General features: G+C 56.7%; 1 protein-coding gene across 3 annotated transcripts in view; it reads left to right on the top strand.

Annotated features, from left to right (window-relative positions):
- Positions 1 to 21,062, top strand: part of SH3RF3 (SH3 domain containing ring finger 3) — a 344,795-nt gene that overhangs the window by 231,653 nt on the left and 92,080 nt on the right. For all 3 annotated transcript variants that reach the window (XM_023618447.2, XM_023618448.2, XM_070234980.1), the window contains one exon: positions 6,887 to 7,240. In XM_023618447.2, the coding sequence (XP_023474215.1) occupies positions 6,887 to 7,240 (354 nt within the window). The remainder of the gene's footprint in view (positions 1 to 6,886; positions 7,241 to 21,062) is intronic.

Raw genomic sequence — 21,062 nt, 5'->3', positions numbered from 1 at the left:
GGTAAAGGCCATTCCTCGACCACTCTGAGTTTGAGAAATCATAGGCCGACCACCAGGCTCAGTGACCTGTACTGTGCTCGGTCACTGGGGCGGGAGGCATGGATCAAAGGCAGATGCCGAGCCAGAGCCACTGACGTCGGCCATGTGGACGTTTCCGGGGGAGGCTGCCTCCATGGTGAAGCCCAGGTTGCAAAGCAGTGTTCTAGAAGCTCCAGAGTCAAAGGGCTCCGCCCACAGCAGTAGCCTCATCTCCGGGGGCTGGTAGAGTTGCAGGAATTTGGGGCACCATCCCAGACCTGTTGAACTGGAATCTGTGTCTTTGACAACTCCCTAATAATTGGACACACCCTGAAGGATGAACTTCACTCGAGCAGGCTCTCCTGTTACCTGCAGCATCCTCATGACCTCGCACAGGGCCTGGGACGTGGGGGGTGCCCAGAGGACATCTGTCGTCTGACGGGGCATCTGGAGATGCGCTGGTTGCCTCCCTTTCGAGTCATAAGCAGCTGCCCTCCAGCCTGCTTGCCCCCTGGCTCCCTGGGTTTCCATGCAGGGGAGACACACATCCCTCCCTGGTGTCGCAGTCGCAGCTCTGTTGCCTGTGCTGTGGGTGTGCTGAAGATTGGACTTCCTGCTCTGGGGCAGGACGGAGGTCTGTGTGCACATCTCTTTCCTGATATTTTTCTTAAGAACTGCTGGGCACCTGCCACCCCACTGTGCTTCCCTTCATATCATCCCGTCGCTCTGTCTTTCCAACCTTATTTCTCCTTTAAAGATTCCTCCTACATACATTCAGTGTAAAGTCCTCTCATCAGAACCAGTGGTTTCAGGGCAACTGCTCTGCCTAGGCCCCCAGATCTGGGCTTTCCTGGACCAAGTTCCCAAATCAGGCACTGGCCCCGGGTTCAGCACGGGCTGCCAGGGCTCTGTGAGCCTGCAGATGGGAGAGCCTTTTATCTTTAACCTGGTCCCCAAAGTCAGGTGCAGCTGGGGTGCTACGACTAACTCCAGTGTAAGAGACTGTCCTGTGGAACTGTGGAAACAATGGAGAGAGGAAACTCTTCAGTTCTTCTTCCATTTCTGGGTGTTCCTATGGTTGGAGGAAAGAGTGGTTGTGGAGCTGATAAAGTTGGGGACACAAAGTCCCGGGAAGAGGGTCGCTAAACCCGAGGCAGAACACAGAGTCCCTGACAGGGGAGCAAACCTGGCTGCCTGTCACATCCCCATTGGCGAGACTGCACCTGTGGTGGAGGAAATGCACCTGACCGTGAGCTGCACCCCCTGTCTGATGCCACATTCCCAGGAGTGTCCGGATGGTGGGTTGGCTCCTAGAGAGGGGCTTGCACAGAGGCTTCGGAGCAGGTCCTGTGATGGGGCCTCCTTTCCAGTGCCGGGGACAGGCCACGTAATAACAAACAAGCTCAAGACTTTTAAATGTTGGTGCTACCACTTCGTTTCCAATTGTATGGAAGTTAAAAATGTCCTCTGTTTCTATCAAAATACAGTGACAACTGGAATTATTGGATCCATTGGTTAACGACTGATTGTTTTGTTGTGTGAATGAAGAAGCAGTCTGTGTGTCTGTGTGCCTGTCCGTGTGGGCTGGGGGCATCACCTGCGGGACAAATCTGGTGATCATCTGTGTGCATGCAGGTGGCGCGGCAGAGCCTTTCATCCCGAGATGAGCATCTCGGCAGGGGAGGGGAGCGTCCAGAGGCAGAGGCCCAGGAAGCACTGGTCCACCTCATCACACACCACTGCTTCACAGCTGGCAGTCAGCAGCCAGTCACAGAAGATTCTAGCATTCTGGTTGTGGGGGACTGAGGAGGAAGCCTCCCACGTTCGTTCACTGCCTCCCCGGCCCTCCTTCAGGAACTCGGTCTAATGGGCCAGCATCCCCCGGCCTGGCGAGGCGGGCCTGCAGCGCCCTGGTGGGGGACACAGATCCATCTGGTTTCCCTGTGGTGTGGAGGCCTGTGGGCGAGAGGAGAGGAGTGTGAAGAACCCGGAAATCGTGCTGCCCCTTGCCAGTCTGATGCGGAAGGTGCTGTTGCAGGCGGATGTTGGCAGGTGACGGCGTCCTGCAATAACTGGCCCCTGTGGACATGTGGGCAGAGAGGCCTTCTAGCTGCGATGGCACCGGGTCTGCCAGCTGCCAGACCCAGCCTTGGATGCCGTGCGGTGTGGCTGAGTGTGGCTCGTTGGGAAGATAGCCAGCTTCCTGGCCGTGAGTTTCGCCTGCAGGCCTGAGTCACAGAGGAGCAGCACTCGCCTTGGATTCTGCAGACCCGTGGTCGGTCTATTTGCCACCGTGCCTGTCCAGGCAGGTCTAGCAAACCGGGGTCTCCAGTCATGGTCGGCGTTACTGGCTAGTCCTGGATACATATGGCTCCAACAAGAAGCCACTGGTCACAGAAGCAAAGATTTGGGGAACAAGATAAAACTGAACTGCTTCTCTTCATCGGAGGGCCCTTCCCTGGAGTCTCCTTTCCCCACAGAAACAGATGGTAGGGACTCTGCACTCCCGAGGAAATGCACGAATTCACCTCTTGGAGCAGAATTTCTTGCTTTTAATACTCCTACTTTGTTGAAAGCACCTATCTTTAATGGAGATTTACTTGCCCAGCTTCCAGCACCTGGCCTGGGCTCTGGGTTGTTCAGGCATGAGTGAGAGGCATGTGTCCCCTACCCCAGTCCTCCATCCAGGCGGAGAGGCAGGATGGTCCAGTGTCAGCAGCCTCTGGAGACACGTGCTGAGGACTGACGCATGCACTGCTGAGCCGCCTGGCAGTCGGTGAGTGATGGCAGAGCTTTCTCGCCTGCTGTGGTGTCAGCTCAGATTATGGTTCCGTGTGGTGTGTTCTGGGCGAACCTCCACCTGACCTGGATTTCCTGATTTTGAAAATAGAGTTTCTGATACCAACTCAACAGAGTCACAGGGAAATTAAGACACTCTGAGTCTGTTGCTTGGGGGAGGAACAGGACTGTTTCAGCCAGCCTCAGGCGTTACCAGTGGTGTTATTTCTGAATAATAAGGTTCCAAGTGGAGACATTGGCAGCGAGGGGTTAGACTGTGTTCCGAGGGTGACAAACAAGGTGTTGTGCTGTTGCTTCCAGCTTCTCTATTTTACTCCTGGCCCCGCAGCAGGGTGCAGAACACTGGGGTCCAGGAGGCCGGCCCTTGGGTGTTTGGAGCACCCCTCGCAGGGCTGTGGAGGGAGCAGGACTGGTTATGCTTTGAGCTGGCACTGCTGAGAAAGCAAATGAATGAGCCATAAAATAGAGCAACACAGCTGAGCCTGGCTGGAGGACACGTTTCAAAGGAAGTAATCCTGGACTTAGATCACATATTTTGGGGCCTGGAGAGTTTTTCATAACCGCCCTCTGAAAGACAAGTGTTTATCATGGAAATGCTGACAGCCCCACGCCTGGGCTGTGGGCAGCGCCCGGCCGTGCAGCTGCCACTGATGCGTGAGCTCACAGAGGCGGCACCGCTCATGGGCTTGTCTCTTTAACGCATCAACAACATGCTCTCAGCTGCAGCCCCGGGTGGTGTGTGCTGAGTGAGGGCTGGGGGAACTTCCTAACCCAGGCCTGTGGCAGAGCACGCCGCACAAGGGGGGCCTGCCCCCTTCAGCCCACTTCTGCTCAGCGAGAATGAGGACGTGGGCGAGGCTCCCGCCGGGGACCTGCTGCTCCACGGCTCGTCCCAGTTAGCCTTTGCCAGCCTGTGGGATCTCCCGCCTCTCTGGTCTCCCATCCCGTCCCATCTGAACCTCATGCACCCTCCAGACCCTGTTCAGTGCCTTCTGCATGGAGCCTTCGACCTGCCCCGTGGCCTCTGTTGACCACCCCTCTCCAGATTGTGCCTTGTCCTTGGCACCAAACTGCGCCTGCTGTCCTTGCATTTGCTCCCATTGGCCCTTTTGTGACCCCTTTGGGATCCCTTTTGCTGCAGGTGTGTGTAGCGTTCCAGGAGGCCCCCCGTGCTGCCTCTCCCCTCCCCTCTCAGGCAGGCAGCCACCCTCGGCGGCAGGAGACCTGCACGAGGCAGCCCAGCACTACAGGGAGGTGTCAGCGGCTGACCCGGAAGGCCCCCCTACCTGCCCTCTCCACCAGCAGCCTGAGGCCTCTCCGTCAGAAGTCCCTTCAGCCCAGGCCGCTGCGCAGGGGAAGCTGTACCCCGCCTGCATGCAGGGCAAGGGCGCAGGTGGGGGCCGCCAGCACGGGGACGTCCCCTTGCTGATGCTTCCCAGGACAGCACAGCTTGGCCAGTGTGAAGAAGGGAGATAAGTCTGTGGTGTGCCCTACTCCACTCTCACTGGCCCTCGCCCTGCCCTGGTGGCTCCTCCCCCGGACACTCCATGCCACAGTTGGGCCCTGGCAGCAGACTGTGGGTGGACAGTCCCGGCCACAGTGAGTCCCATCCCAGGTTCTACACAGGGGACTGGCTCCAGGGTCACCTTTGACCCCATGGTGCTCTGTGGAGGCCTGCTTGTGGGTCTGGGGGTCTCTTCAGACCCTGAGGCACCTGCTGGGCCTTGACCTGGCATGGCTAGCTCTGCCTGGACACACCAAAGCTCTGGGTCTCTGAGCCTGAGGCCCATGGGTCAGCTCGGCCCTGCTGGCCTCCAGTGTTCACTCTGTGGTGGGAGTTCTCCCTGCCCCCCATGCACGGGTGTCTTCTAGAGTCCCCTCCCCTGATTGTGGGAGGACTGTGAGGGTGTTCTGCTGACGGCAGCTCGAATCCTGGTGGGCAGTGGGTCCACTCAGCCTTCTGGACTGCCAGAGACAGCGCATTTCTCTGTCTAGTCCTCCTTTTTCCTTTTCTACTTTTCTTCTCTGATTCTGTCACCATGGCAAGGGCAGCATGCAGCACACATCGGGTGGCTCTTTGCCATCGGAGAGCACTGGTCTGCCAGGGAGAGCGCTCCAGCAGGGCATCCTCCCTCCCACCCGCCTCTGGTGCACATTCCAGGAGCCACGCAGACCTCTCTCTGCAGGCGTCTCGGGGATGCTCGCCTGCGCTGGCCTCGGTGGTCGCACAGGAGAACCGCGGCCGAGGCCCAGATTGTGAAGCGAATTTTAGGAAAACAGGTGCCTCTTTAGAGTGGAGGGACCTTCCGCCTCGGAGCCACTGAGAAGACATGGGCAGAGAACACATCTGTCCGCCTGGAACGCATGATGGGCCTGGCTCTTTCTGCCAGTTCCGCGTCAGGTGGGGGGTGAGCAGGGCCAGAGCCTGCAGACCCTCAGGCTTCTCTGTCACCTTCAGAAAGCAGAGTCCAGTGGGCAGTGACTGTCCTCAGGGTGTTTCCCTCTGGGAACCATGCAGAGCTTATGTCCGTAGGCTAGAAATTTGGGTCTGTGGTGTCTGGAGAGAAGAAAAAGGGAGCCAGGGATGGAGAAGCAGCCTTGGAAAGCCAGTGGTGCACTGCCAGGTTCTGCTCTGGTCGCCGTCTGGATCCGCGAGAGTGCGGTGGCCTCTGTCCAGAAGCTGGCTGGGACCCATGCCCTGGCATAGAGGTCACTGTGACTGCTGCTGTCCAGCCAGCAGAGCCCAACCGTGCGGGACAGAGACCATAGGCCAGGTGTTCTGGAGCCCAGGACACCCGCAGCCCTTTCTGTTTGGTGAAGAGAAAATAAAAAGCAACAGCTTGCGTTCCCTCATGTTTGACTCTGTCAGAGGGCTGCTGGCATTTACTCAACTTCTCCTACTTCCGGAAGGATGAAGGGGAAAGATGGAATTTGACAGGCATCTATTAGCATAATAGCATTTATTTGACCTGTCTTGTGGAGGTGATCCCAAGCTGATTCTCACATCACATTTTCTTCCTGGCCACACTGAACACACAATACCTGGTTCCTTCTGCTCCCTTCCTTCAGTTGCCAAAAGTTCCCCTTTAGATATGAACTTAAGTTGAGCCAAGCACAGCCTAAGAGGAAAGGGGCTCCATCGTACACCTTGAATGGAAGACTTGCTCAAGATGTGAGAATGAGGGGGACACGATGGTTCCTAGATGGTGAATTGACCGTTTATCCGAACTTAAGCCCACGTGAGCACAGGCTCCTCCTCAGCCTCCAGGAGCCCCCAGTACAGTCTGAGATGGAAGGCTGTGTTGGCGGCCTGGACACTGACCCCTGTTACCACAGGTGCTCATGGGAGCACCTCCATCCCACCTTTCCTGATAAGCACCAAGCAGGATCAAACCTTCACCAAAACAAACTCTTCCCTGTAAAAGCACCTGCTGTTTCATGGGACAGGTGGGGAGGAAAGGGAAGGAGGAGTGTCCCATCCTTGCAGAATCTCCAGATGCGGGTCAGGTCAGCTCTGAGTCCTGACCCCCTGAGTGGAGTCTTTTGCTGGAAAGAGCATCCACAGCTCCCACTCACCAGGCCCACTGTCCTGCCACCTGTGGTCCTCGTGTTTAGAGAGTGCATTCTGGTCCCACGCCTGGAGTTCTCCTCCCAGAGGGACCAGAGTTCTGCAGGGCGCACCAGGACTCTGTTGTCTTGGTGGACATAGGACTGCTGGCTGGCGTTTCTTCCCCCTCTCCATCGGGTCCCTTGCTCTCTGCAGGTCTGCATCTGCACCCCACAATGGGCAGCCCAGGAGAGGAGAGGGCTACACTGGGGCAGACGCGGTAGCCAGCCCTTGGAAAACACGGCTGCTCCAGGAGCCTTTCCGTATAATCTGCAGATGTCACTCCGGCCTTCCCCGTGCTTTGTCATGGCACCTTTCATACTGGATGCCCCGTTAGAAAAACCTGACCACTCTGAACACATTGTCCGTTTTTAAATGTGAGCTCAGGCTGGGAGAGCACAGAGCTGGACGTAGATGTGACCATTGTCTGATGAAACCTCCTTCTCCCCCTTTCTCACCTAGCTCAACGACTCCGCCAAGCAGCTCATGGAGTTGGACAAGCCATGCCCAGCTGCTGTGTCTGGCTGCCATGCCTCGTTGCCCTCTGACCCTCGCTCGGCGGCCAGTGTGGCCCCAGGGCCCACAGTAAGCAGCACGGGGGCAGTCAGTGCCTTTCAGCGGCGTGTGGACAGCAAGAAGAATACCAAGAAACGCCACTCGTTCACCGCGCTCAGCGTGTCGCACAAGTCCTCTCAGGCCGCCAGCCACAGGCATTCCATGGAAATCAGTGCCCCGGTTTTGATCAGCTCCAGCGACCCGCGGGCCGCAGCCAGAATCGGGGAGCTGGCTCATCTGTCGTGCAGTGCTCCCACCCAGGTAACGTCCTCAGGGCGTGGACAGGGAGGCGCCAGGTATGCACCCCTTGGGTCTGGGGCCTCCATCTTCAGCTCCATGCTCAGCATCCTGTCCCCTACACGAGCAAGAAGGAGCCATGGCAGCAGTGCCCTTTGGGGTTGACTGTGGCTCCTTCTCACAGCCTAGCCTCGGGGGCCCCCGAGGCTATGGTAGGAGGTGTGTCTCCCTGTCACAACCAGAGTGAACATGGGACTGGTGCTCCCCGCGTTCAGAAGATGACCTAGTGGTGTGTGAGGTGCTTTGAAGGCCCACGACACAGCCTTTGAATTACACAGGTTCACTGCATGGGGGGGTGTCCCATCTCAGCCCATCGAGCTGTGCCGTGGAGAACACCTTGGTTTGGTGCCAGTGTGCTTTTAGCATCTCTGGAACACTTGCTGACTTCCTTCCCTTTCAACAAAGAGAGAAGGGCCAGAGCTCAGAACTAGAGTTAACTACATTGTTTAGTACTTTCATTATTTGTACAGATACCTTCTATTTCTAGATATGGCGCTGGTTCCATTCCACTAGTAAGATAAAGGAGAGGGGAGGGACTTTTTTCTCAATCAACCAGCCAAAGGTGGCCCTGGACCCCCCAGGCCCATGCTTGCCCATGGGGTATCTGGTCCCTACGTCCTGTAATTCGTGGATAATAAGTCCAGGGCTCAGGCTCCCTCAGTGTCTCCAGGGGGTTCTGAAACAGGAGTGAGCAGGGCCCATGGACGTTAGCAGAGCTCTCTGGCACTCTCCTGCACCCTGAGGGCTTGCACACCTAGGTGCAGGATCTGGTGTTCTCTCTGCCTCTCCCTCATGCTCACCTGGTCTCAACCTTCCTGCTGCCATAGCTCTGAATTAATAGGAACAGAGGGAACATTCCTGGGCTCTGCAGTCTGAGTGTACTGTAGATAGCCCCCAGGGCAGAAAGGGAACAGATATTTTTTGCTTGAGGAAGATTGTCTCTGAGCTAACATCTGTATCAATCTTCCTCTATTTTGTATGTGGGACGCCACTGCAGTGTGGCTTGATGAGTGTTGTGCAGGTCCGAGCCCAGGATCTGAAACTGCGAACCCCAGGCTGCCAGAGTAGAGCACACCAATGTAACCACTGCACCACCAGGCAGGCCCCAGGAATAGATTTTGAAAAAGATTTGCGCCCCGCTTTTTTCCACCATGAGTTCAGTGCTGAATTACTTGTGCTAGAGATGATGGGGACCCTGGGACCCATTTTCCAGCAGTTATACTTGAAGTGAAAGTTGTGACCAGGCTCTGGACTTGAGTGGGCTCATCAAAAGGGGTGAGAGATCAAGCCAGAGGTTCCCACTGTCTCCTTTTCTGCTTTAATTCAACTATTGGGAGACAGGGTGGCACTGGGCAGCTGTGAGTTAAGGGCAAGCCGCCGTATGTTGCGATCTGCGGGCACCAGCCTGCTGTCTGAGGTCGGGCTACACCCAGAGACCAGCCCTCTGGGCTCTGCCATCCACCCTGGCACTGTCTTCCTGGTTCTTTATGGCTTTGTTGGCCTCATGCGTCACACTGGGACGTCCACCCCCTGGCCCACCTGAGGACTCCCCCAGGGTTGCTAAGGGCGTGCCAGGCAGGTCCTGCAGTTGGTCACGGTGCCACATGTATCCCCCCACCCCATGCCGGACACACTCTGCAAGGGGAACTCAGTCCCAGAGTTCTGTGCTTGGGGGCAAACTGGGACTTTCTGGTCATGCACCTGGAGAAACCCAGCATCATTGCAGGCACGTGTTCATCCAGGAGTGGAGGCCTCCGCATGCCAGGCTGACGTCATGGGGACAGGCTCTGGGATGGCACAGCAGAAGCATTGAGGCTCCTCAGTACCCAGGGGCATGGGGCAATTCCAGCTGGCCCCAGCGAGTGTCTAGCCAGCCTCCTACCACCCGGCAGCCCCTCGAGACTCGTTGTGTCCATCCAGGCTGTGACAGGTATATTCACCAACAGGATGAGTTCTTAGCCCCCGTGAGATGAATAAGACTGGTCATCTAGCACCCAGGCCAGGTCTGCCCGCACGGGTGCACCCCCTTGCCTACACACCCAGGGCTTCTTGAGCTGTGAGGAGCAGAGGTTTCGTAAGGCCTTGAGTCCTGGATCCCAGTGAATTTTCTTCTGGAGATCAAGGGTGGCTACTGTCACTGACAGTCACTGAGCCTTCACTGAACATTGCAAAGGATCCATAGCAAGCTCCAAGCTGCAGCCCTGGCTGCCTGGAAGCACAGCCAGCTGGAGGGGAGAGGAGACCTTGGGTGAGTGGCTCCAGCTGAGTTTACCTGTGAGACAGGCCCTGATGGTGCCACACACTCATGTGCAGGAATCTACAGATCAGACAGGAACACCCAACGTGAGACGATTGTGCTGCTATTTAATTGACTTGATTCTAAAACCCTATGGAGGAAGATGCCCACCCTCACCCACACACGAGCATCGGTGTGGCAGTGCACTTGGGGGGGACACGTGGACAGGGAGCCCTTGGTAGCTGAGTTCTGGTTCATCAACATCACTGCCTCTTCTTGCTCTCTTGTGTGTTTCTTCAAAATGAAGAGCAAGTAGGGGCTGTGGTTTCTATGGAAATAGCTCTACAAAGGCATTTTCCCTGCTTCTCAGACTGAACGCAGTGAGCATCCTTAGGCCGAAGCCTCAGGGTCCTAGCGCAGGGAGGCACGTCCAGAGAGCCGGGGGTGTGCTTGCTCCCACGGCCCCGCCCAGTCTCCTCCCTGTTCTGATCTCACCTCCCACTGGGCTTCTTGGCACATCTCAGCTTCCTGCCCTGCGTGGCACTCTCCCCATCGGGAGAGCCAGGAGGTTTCATGATCTCCATTCATAGATGAGGAAACTGAGGCCCCGAGGGCGTGAGTAACGTCTCAGCCTGTGCTGTCCGACAGCCCTCCCTGCCCCCTGGCTCCCGTCAGGAGTGGTGTGGACATGAGTCTGGGACGTGGATATCGTTTAACTCTTTCTCTTCTGTAAGATGCACAGGGTTGCCCTCAGGCCAGAGGAGACGAAGCAGGAGCACACTAGCCAGGCCCTGCAGAGCCGCTGACGCTCGCCTCTCCCTCTCCTTAGTCTTAGTCTGGGACCCGGGGAACCTCTCTGAGCCTGAAGAGTTGCCATCAGAGCCAAGTTCAACGCTGTCCTTGCACCTCTTAACCCTGGGAAAGCTGCCCATTCTCTTCTCCTGGAGCCTCAGTTTCCTTGTCTGTTGAGTGGAGCGATGGCAGTCGAGTTGCTGTGAGGATGAAGTGCATGGACACAGGCTGGCGTCTCCTCATCACAGCACATCATCGTTGGCTGTGGTGGTTCTCTCTGCTGCTCAGGGAATCAGGGAACGAATCACCAGCCCCAAGACATCCGATGTGACACTCGGGACTCTGGGCGCCTCTTCTATTCTAAGCCGCTGCTCTCTGCTCTGAGATTCTCTCTGCTGTGGCACTGTGCTAGAGCCGAGCCACAAGGTCCCGAAGGCTGGTGGTGGATACGGGGTGGGTGGGGCCAAGGCTGCCTGCTGTCACACCTCCTGTCATGGGTGCTGGCTTGACTAGCATCCCCATAAGCCAGTGTCCCTTCCAACTGTCAGACTGTCCCCAGTGACAGCCAGGCAGGCTGGTGTGGTCCAGTGCCCCTGGCTTCAGAGGTCTGTCAGAGAAATCTGAGGACCCCACCTGGAATCCACTGAGGTGAGTTCCAGCCTTGGCTGCACATTGTTATCACCTGGAGGACTGAACAAATTCGCATGCCAGCTGCCCCCAGCACAGCCCTGGCCTCACAGCACTGAGGTGATTGGTCTGGGGTGTGGCCTGGGTCTGGGGACTTCAGAATCCCTGCCCCGGTGGCACAGCCAGGCTGAGCAGCACCGCCGTCTCAGAGGGCACTGCCCCCTCTCAACTCCAGGCTGTGCCACGGGCCATGCCTGAACCTGGGCCCCAAGCCCACATGGGGTACCAACGTCCTGGTGCCCCCAGGACTGCAGGGTTCCCTGGGGCACAGGACTTCAGTGCTAGAACCAGGATGGTCCTGGCACAGCAGGATAGTTGGCCACCCTGGAACATTTCTCTTTTGCTCAGTAGTCTCCAAAGGGAGGTGTCTGGAGGTTTTCAACAGGATGTCATGTGGTCCTCTCTGCAGGGCCTGTGTTGGGTCCCAGAGGCCCCAACACAGGGAAGGCCTGGTTGCTGCTCCTATGGGCGACAGTGTAGGAGATTTAAGTGAGGGCCAGAGACACTACTCTAGGCCAGGCTGTCGCTCCTGGCACCCTAGACCCCTGTGTGGTGTGTGCTTTTCCACTTGGGAGGCCTTTAAAACATTCCGATCCCAGGGCCCAGTGAAACCCAAGTCAGCGAGGGAGGGTGGATTCCATGTATCAGTCAGGCCTGTGTGCAGGGATGCTGTGTAACAAACAGCAGGGCCTGGGGGCTCTGTGGGGCTTCTGTCCAGGTGGGCTCAGGTCTGCTCCGTGGGCCTCATTTTGACGCCCAGGCGGAAAGCAGAGGTGTCCTGGGGTTTGCCATACTTGCCTGGCCTCTCAAGGCCTAGACTTGGGCCCAGCAATGGGCAGGCCACACTGACGTGGTAGGGAGGGAGGGAACAGTGCCAAGAACGCTGTCCTCCCCTGGAGTGCTCCATGCCCTCCGGTGCTTCTGCTGGGACCCTGCCCGGTGCCTGGGCAGCAGGCTGTGGCCTCTGGGCAGTTTTTGTACATCTCTTGCTCTAACAATGACTCTTATATTTTTTAAGGGTTGTTTAAAAAAGAAGCGGGGAGAGTGGGTGGGAGAGGAAGAGGAAGAAGCAACCCAGAACCTGAAATACTGCCTCCCTGGCCCTTTCCCAAGAAGGCTGGAGGCTGCGGCTGTGCCAGCGTGGGCCCTGAAAGGGAAAGCGAGCTGTGGGGAAAAGAAAGGAGGAAACTGGCCGGTGAGTAAGGTCGCTGAAAGGCCAGCTTGGGAGGAGGGATTCCAAAGCAGGAAAGGAAGAAGGCTTGGATTTCGGGGCCTGACATGGAAAGGCACTAATTTCCTGTCCTCCCCCTGTCCGGAGCTTGTCTGCCTGTGGTGAGGGGCGGTGGAAAATGTGGGAGATTCTGGAATGTGCTCCTTTCTCCCTTCCGAGTATCCTGTGGGACAGCAGCCTGGGTCTCATAAAGGTTTCTGCACACCAGATGACCACATGAGAACATCCTAAAGGCTGCAGACTCAGGGGCCCAGTGATTTGTTCTGGGAGCCAGGGGAGCAGGGAAGAAGGAAGGTGGCCGAGCGGCTGCATCACTGGGGCTGCTGCCCTTCCGGGAGGGTGCCGTGGGTGCTGCAAGGGGCTTGGAGCTGCACTGCCAGGCTGATGGTGGTGGCAAGAAGGGGGAGGTGTTGAGCCCTCTCTCTCTCCCCCTCCCCAGGCAGCTGCTCCTGGAGGCCTGTCCCTACCTCTGACACGCTTCTGCTTTCTCATGTCGGATGCGCTCCGCTCTGCAATCTGACCTCTTCCTCCACCCCTGCTGCCAAAACCCAGCTGGCCAAGGTCACCAGTGCCTGGGCCCAGTGTCCTTGCCCTGTCTTTCTCATCCTTGACATCTCAACAGCATTGGACACGAGGACGAGACCCCTTCGAGAATCTCTCCCGCCTTTGCCTCTGGGACCTTTTCGTGCAGTTCAGAGCACTCATCTGGCCCGTCCGTGGACCCTCTCTCTTTAACCTCACAAGAACATCCGTGCTGCCCTGGCCTCCCTTTTCCATCCTGTGCTGCTCTCCCATGGGGTTCTCAGCCAGCCACAGCTGACCCTCAAATGTCTAAACTCTGCCCTGCAGGACCTTTTCTAACCTCTAGCTTCTTTTTCCTGCCATCTGATGGCTTCACTTGGAGAGGCACCTCAATTTCAGTAGATGCCGGAAGAGAATAATTGTCCTCCTCTTGCCTCAACCTGGTTAGCCTTTCTTTATTGCATCCTAGCACAGATTCCTGAAGCGAAGACCCGACATCTTCCAAACTCTCTCTCCCTGTCACCTCTGCCATCCGACCAGGATCTCAGCTCTAACCCCCAAACTTTTCTCCCATTGTGTTAGTCAGGGTGAGGCAGGTCATCTGCTCTGACAGACAACGCCAGATCCCAGTTGGTGTAACACAGTGAACGTGTGTCCTGTGCTTCAGCAGTGGGTCAGGCAGCTCTCCTGAGTGGTGAGCTCAAGCAGGACACGGTGTCCCACCTGCTTCCTCTTGTAGCTCTGCCACCTCAGCACGTGGCCTGCAGCAGGAAGGGGGCATAGAGAGGTGCCTGGACACTTAAGTGCCTCAGCCTGGAAGTGATACCAGTCACCTCTCCTCTCTGTTCATTCGCCAGAACTCGTCACCCTGCCCAACCTAACTGTAAGGGGGCTGGGCCACGTGGAGCAGCACGTGCTGGTGTATCAGGCAGACTGTGTGGTCCCAGCCACACCCATGGTGTCCCGTCTCTGCGTGACACCAACTCTGGCTGGGTGCAGGCACCCCTCAGCCCTCACCAAGACCACGTCAGCTGATTCCTAACTCCCTGCTTCTGGGTCCTCTTGACCCACATGTAATAGGATTGATCTTTCCACGAATGCTTCTGGAGATTCCCCACTGCCTTAGGATTAACTCTAGCTCCATAGCTGGGCCTGCAGAGCCCTTTAAACTTGGCCCCAGTTTGTCTTCCTAGCCTCCCCCCAATCACTGTCCACTCCTGCACTGTCTGCACAGTCCCACTGCCTGTGGCCCCCATGCTGGGCTGGCTCCATCCGGCTCACCCCTCACAAGACTACAGCAACTGATTCCTTTGCCCGGGCTGTTCCTGCTTTCCACTCACCCTCTTCTCTTCTTACCCGCCCAGCACACAATACAAAGACACATCCCGATTTGGAATGTTCCAGCGTACCCTTTGTAGCTATCTGAAATTTTCACTTCCCCTGTACAGCTTTCCATGGCTCCAGATCACCTTTCCACCAACCAAGTTAATTCCCCCATTGTATCTGTGCCTGCAGGACTTTCTGCACACTCTGTCATGGACCATGTTGCCTTTGTCATATGTGTATATATGGCTGTCTCCCCTTACTCCTGGACTGAGACGCCCTTGAAGTCAGGAACTGGGTGTCGTTTGCTGTATCTTGGCACCTAGGTCACAGTGGGGTTCACATCCGTTCTCTTTCTCCTTGGAGGACCACGGGACCCGAGTCAGCCGCTCTGCAGACCTGATGATTTTGCACGTCAAACACCGTGGCACCAGAAGTGCCATGTGGCCTTCCCCACCGTTGCCTGGCTCCGCATGGCCTCCAGGTCCGGGTCAGCGGGTGCAGAGGGGGTGCAGCTGTGAGGTGACCAGCTGAGGGATTCCCAGGGGGGTGGGGTCGGGCTGAGCCTCCAGTGCACACCCTGCTCACATTTGCACCCTTGTGAGCTGTTTCTCCCTGCCCTTTGGAGAGGTCAGGGGCAGTGCAGTTCCCCGGTGAGCACCGGAGCAGCACCCTGTGTGGCCTCTCAGCAGGGAGGGGGAGGGTCATCAGAGGGGAGGAGAGGTGACTAGGCCTTGCAGACTGGCTCCAACTTTAAGAAGCCAGATACTTGTTTGTGGAGGTCATTGGGTCAAATCAGGAAATGATTCCTCACATTTTAGAACAGTTCTCTCATAAACCAAATAAGACTCCCAGCATAGGAGTCATCACTGAAATGCCTGAGGTGGCCAGGGGCACGCAGCTCTGCAATGCCCTGTGTCAGTCGGTGATCCAGGTTTCACGCCACAGCCGGCAGCCCAGGCCCTAGAGGCTGCCTCCTACACACACACTGCGTGTGCATCTTGGGCAGTCGAGCTTCTCCACAGTGCCTTCACCCAGGACACCAGCAGGCGCCCCCAAGCCAAGTCTGGCCCCGCTGCCTGTTTGAGTAGATAAAAGCTGTATTGGACACAGCCACACCCGCTAATCTATACATGGTCTGTAGCTGTTTTCAGGCCACAACAGGAGCTGCGTGGTTGTGACAGAGATCCTATGACCTGCAAAGCCTGAAAGATTATATTCTGGCCCGGTGCAGAAAGCACTGGCTCACCTCGGTCTAGAATGTCACTGTGGCAGGGGTGGGCAATGCAGTGATGCGTGCAATGGCCCTTAAGGCTTACATGGAGGTGACACACTGACCTCGGCTCACGTTTCAGCAGCCAAAGCAAATCCTACAGCCCTGTTCTGCTTGCAGGGGGTGAGAGGGAAGTCCAGCAGGTGTCCCTGAGGAGGACAGCCTGAATGCTTGTGAACAGCCCCCTGAGGCCTTTCCCCCAGAGCCTCCCTCTGTGCTTGTAGGTTAACTGATTAACACAGAAGTGGGGAAACTTGTGGAGGTTTAACTCTGCTTGGAAGATTCTGGGGTATCTTTAAAATGCATCCCCACCTGCCGCAGGAGGGCATGCGGTGTTGCCTTTCCTCTGTCTCTGCAGGATGCACGGCTCAGCAGGAGGCGGTGCTGGAGTCCCCAGCCGTGCAGCCTCCTGGCTGGAGCCCTCACCTGCAGAGCACAGGCTCCTGCCTGGCCGAGAACCAGTGCTTATTTTTAGTGTTTTCAGAAAGTTACAAACTTAATTCCATGCCTTATAAGGAGGAAAAAAAAAGAACCAAGTGAACGTGGAATGAATAAAATAAAATGCCAACCTGAGGACCTCGGGCGAGAAGAGCTTTCTTTGGCAAGTCTGGGAACTGCTGTGCATCCATGACTTAACCAGCTGTGCTTTGAAGGTGAGGACAGAGAACACGGGGCCTGCCTGTGACCTGGCTCTGTTTTCATCAGCTGCCAGGCTGTTCCATCCATGACATCAGGTGCTGACCACGTTTCTTTTGCTGTGATGACAAGGCAGGAGCCATATCTGCAGTTTTCTGCCTGTGCCTCCGGCCTGTCTGCTGGCAGATGAGGGAGGCAAGCATCATGGAAGGTCCCTGATGTCCCCTTGGCACCTAGTGAGTGCCCAGGAGCTCTGGGTGGGCATGTCCTGGCCCAGGAATGCAGTTGAGCTGCTGGTGCCCTCAGTCTCTCCTCTCAAGGTTGGTGAGTTCTTTGTTAAAGGAGCAGCCTGTGGCAGGTACAAGGACCCCAGCCTCTAGGCCCCACCCGGCCCACCAGGAGACAAGAACATAGGTCTGTGCCATAGAGGGTAGAAAGTAGGAAGTGCCATGGATCAGCACAAGGAAAGGCCACAGCAGGTCAGAGGAAGACACAAGAGGAACCGAGGCAAGAAGGGGCACCAAGGATCCCTCAGGTGGGCTTCCTGGGGGCCTCTATGCTCCTCAAGGCTCTGGGGCAAAGCCATGTTGTTCCCGGGCAGGAGGACAGTAAGGAAGTTTAGAACCATCCCCACCTCACCCTGGATCTCTGCTACTTCAGCCCTCTTCTCGTCCCCCGCCCTGGCCCAGCCCTTTCCCGGAGGACACCCTGCCTGCCCCTTCTCCATGCTGAGGTCTGGGCCACCCTTCCGGGCCCTGGCATCATCTGGACACAGTGGGAGTGGGGGACTTCAGCAGCCTTCCCTGACTCGCCCTCCCTCCGCTCCTGTGAGCTCGCGCTCCCAGGCTCGGGTGGCCGAGGCTCTCACAGTGTCTGGCATCGATTGTTGGCAGGACCACCTGTGAGCTTTGCTAGGACAGCAGGTCTGCCCCTCCTGTACCCTCAGTGCCTGGCACGGAGCCTCTGCGCAGGGCGCTCTCAGACACGTGGGTGGATGGATGGACACACTGCGTTAGAATTGAGCAGAAGGGGTTTGTAGCCCACCCCTCCTCAGCCTCTCTGTATAGAAGGCCCTGCCTGTTTGAACACACGGGTCGTTGGGACATGAATATTGTACATTTTGTGTAAAGCCAGATGAAGATGCCTTTGGTCTTATGGACTCACACAGAGCAGGCAGTCCACAGTAGCTACTGGCACGTTCCTTTGGCTAAAGACCACCAAGCAAGCTGGGTCTTGTAAGGGGAAAAGCCAGAGGAAAGCCGTGAGTGGAGACCCACCTGTGCCTCTCCTTGATGAGAAAAGACTCGAGGGCTGACTCTGTGGGTCCAGGGTTGAAACTTGCAAGGCCCCGGATAGATGAGAAGCAGGCCTGTGATGCCTTTACAGACACCCCTCCCTCCTTGGTGGTTTGAGATTTTCATTCCTTGAACTGGAACCATTTTGTGGATGCTGTTCCCCTGCATCCCACCACCCTTTTTTTGTACATTCTGCTTAATGATGTCCTGGGGATGCCTTGTTAAGCTTGCGGCACAGCTGCAGCTTTGTGGTCCCAACTCTTGGCCGCTAAGATGAGGGCAGAAGCTGGAGGCCCATCCTCTCCTCACGGACACCTAGAGCACGAGTCGACCGGCTTTGTCAGTAAAAGGCAGAGAGTAAATATTTTAGATTTTGTGGGCTGTGTGGTCTCTGTCACAGCTCCTCAGTTCCGCCCGTGTGGGTAAAAGCAGCCAGAGACTACAGCAAATGGGTGAGTGTGGCTGGGTGCCAATAAAACTTCATGTACAAAAGCAGGGGACAGCCAGGTCTGAGCTGCAGGCGAGTCCCCCCCCCAACCCCCCCACGAACAGACTGTGGAGACGAAGCAAGGGGCGCGTTCCTGCAGACCTGGAGTCAGCGGCTCCGGGGCTGGAGTCAGTCGCTTGTGTCAGATAGAGTCCTGCAGGAGAGGGATGGGCAGTGGGCGGCATTCGCAGTGACTTTTGGTCGCTTATGGCCTTCATCTCAGGCTACCTTCCAGCTCACCTGAGGGCTGACGGAGAGAACGGTGGCAGTTATGTGGGCACAAAGCGCGGCCCACTCCTTCTGCCAGGACGGACCATCGTGTTAGGGCCAGCATGAGCTCCGCCAGCCCGGGCCCTCACCCACCAGCCCTGCCCGGCCTCACCAGCCCACATTTCTCCAGGCTGGGGAGCAGGGGGCACCCCTGGGTCCTCGGCCCTGCAAGCTGTTTGCTGTTCCTTTTTGGAGCCAAGCAGAAGAATTGACCGTAAATGTTTTGTTCTGAAATTTTCTTTGGGAAGCGCATTCCTGAGAGTCTGATTTACACTCTGTGTTATGGAGTGGTGGCATGTGAGGAATAAAACATGCTCGTGTCCCTGCTCCCTGGGGTGATGACAGTGTTCTGTGGATTCACATTAAAAATTAAAATGAGAGGCCGACCCGGTGACGGTTAAGTTCGCATGTCTGCTTCAGTGTCCTGGGGTTCGCCCGTTTGGATCCCGGGTGTGGACCTACACACTGCTTGGCAAGCCATGCTGAGGCAGGCGTCCCACATATACACTAGAGACGATGGGCAAGGATGTCAGCTCAGGGCCAATCTTCCTCAGCAAAAAGAGGAGGATCGACAGCAGATGTTAGTTCAGGGCTAATCTTCCTCAAAAAAAAAAACTAAGAAGAAAAAAATTAAAACGAAGAGATGTTGCTTCTCAGGGTCTTAGTCTGTGCTACTCTGTCAACGAAAGCAACTTGGAGCCCTGTGCAGCCTGCCAGCCCACAGACCCCCTTTCCCTTCCTATTGCTCCCAACAGGAAAGTAACATGGCCTGCTTCCCTGCTCCTGCCTGGGGCCCCGTACAGTGCTGCAGCAGGGCCTCCGGTGTCTTGTAACAACCTGACAATTTAGAATCGGGTTCGTGGCTGCAGCACTGCGGCCAGAAACAGATGCTGGGCTTCCAACCAGCGGCCGCTGGGACGTTACGAAGAGGCATGCAGGTCACTGTAAGAAATGATAGCTGAGTTTTTACTGTCTGCTCTGCAGGGTGTGAGCCGCTCGCCCATGCAGTCTCTGCTAGTGGCTCTGTCTTTTATAGGGAGGAAAAGGGGGCCTGGAAGGCAAGCAGCTTGCCCTGGTTCCCTGGAGTGCACAGCCTGCCTGGGCTCAGGCCCCCAATCTGTGCATGTTCCTCGAAGGGCAATGGGTGAGTGGCACCAGGGAGAGCGTTGATGGGCTCCCTGGCCTGCTTTCCCTGTTTGCTCGTCCCGTGGTAAGTTCCATTTGATGAGGTCTCTAACACGTGGCCCAGCTAGCTGACCCTGCACTTACTTGGCTCCTGTTAAACGCTTGTGGACTGTTTTTGAACATTAAGCCCAAAGGGAGTGCTGGAGTTGTCCATTCTGTGGGGTCAGTGGCTCCGAGGACCAAGCCATGAGCATCCTCTCATTGTTGGCCGGCTCCTCCAGGCGGGGGTGTGCTCACCTGCCTGGCTGAACCCTAGCATGTGTCCTCTGTGGAGTCATCTGAAAAGAAAACCACAGGAACCTGTCTTATCACAGTTGGAGGCCTTTCCTGGGATGGGTCAGCGGCACAGCTCTGCGGTCACTGGGCTGAGCCAGGCTTTGACGTCGGGGCAGAGGTGTCTGTGGTGATCTTGGAGACAGGAGGAACGTCAGCCCTAGGGCTGCTTCCCAGTGATTTTCATCTGAAAGCAGCTGGAGTCCCTTCTCCCGCCTGATGTTTATCCTGCCTGATTTCTTTCATTCCTGCCAAGGCTCCGCTGATCCCTTAAGGCCCAGAACCATTTAAAATTAAGCCCTTAAAAGTCAAAGCAGTATCAGCGATGTGGCTCTCAGCTAGGAGAAAAGAGGCCTCAGTTCCAGGCCCAGGAAGCCCCGTCCAGCATTGTTGGAGCGGAGAGCGTGGGGCAGACGCCCTGGTGTTGCATTACATGGATCTCAGACCAGACTTTTCCTGTCGCATGTGTTCCAGAAGCGATCCATTATGGGTGCAGCAGCGCCTCCAGGCAGCATAGCCCGTCCTGAAGCCTGGCAGGAGGTGCTGACTGGGAACCCTGTGCAAGGCCTTATGCTGACGCGGTTCTAATCAAAATCACTTAAAGGAGAGCCCCTTTTTGCTGTGATGAGTGCCCCGCGGGAGCAGCATCCCAATTGCCTCTCAGGGCTTCTCATCAGTTACATTCTGCTCCCCTGGGCCCATGGTCCTCAGTGTTCACAGCTCAATGGTCAGTGGGGGACACCCCTCCACCCACCACCACCTCGCATCGACAGACACAGAAACTAAGACTTGGTTCAGGGGAGAATGGATGCAGCCCTGGTCTACACCTGGAAGTCACAACACTGTTCACTTCAGTATCCTGAGGGCAGAGCCGGCTTGTGGTTGCCGCTACTCAGCAGGACCCCCGGCCAGGCCTCTGACTCTGGGCTCTGCACTGCACAGGGGCCAGACAAGGACACGCTCAGCCAGCCTCAGTGTTAGGTATTCTCCATCTTGACCTTTGGGAAAACCGTGTTCACAAGTGTGACATCTCTCTGCTTCTCCATTCCAGCTCAAGTGACAGTGTGCTGTGAGGTCCCAGATACCTGCTATGTAGCGCCTGTTGCATCAAGTTTCAGCTGAGAGCCAGGTTTCCAGCAAAGCCACCAGGACGCCCCTCCCTGGCGGCTTTCCTTAGGTTCAGTCCTGTCTCAGGGCGCCTGTCGACTCCTGACACCTGTGTGCCTGTGCAACACCGCCCCCCCCAGTCCTCCCCAAACCCCTAACATCTGCCTTATGAAGTCGGAGTGTTCTATGTCTCATCACCCAGGGGTGTTGGTCCATGTCGCAAAGATAGGCTCTTGAGCCGTGACACCGCGTGCTCCGGGCAGGCCACAGTCCCAGCCAGCATTCTCCCTCTGCCTGGCAGAAGGAAATCAATCTTCGTCTCTCCTGGCCACAGACATTATTCCCTCCTCTTGAATTATGGCTTGAGGCTCAAGGACATGGGCAGGTGGAGACCCCAGGCAGGCTGCCGTCCTGCCGCAGCCAGACTCAGAGCAGTCTCCACCCGGGTCCCGCGTGCTCTTCGTGTGAC

This window comes from Equus caballus, chromosome 15, assembly GCF_041296265.1.
Source record: "Equus caballus isolate H_3958 breed thoroughbred chromosome 15, TB-T2T, whole genome shotgun sequence".
In the NCBI taxonomy this organism is placed as follows: domain Eukaryota; kingdom Metazoa; phylum Chordata; class Mammalia; order Perissodactyla; family Equidae; genus Equus; species Equus caballus.
Note: the sequence above shows the minus strand (reverse complement) of the source record. Positions and strands in the feature narration are given on the sequence as shown.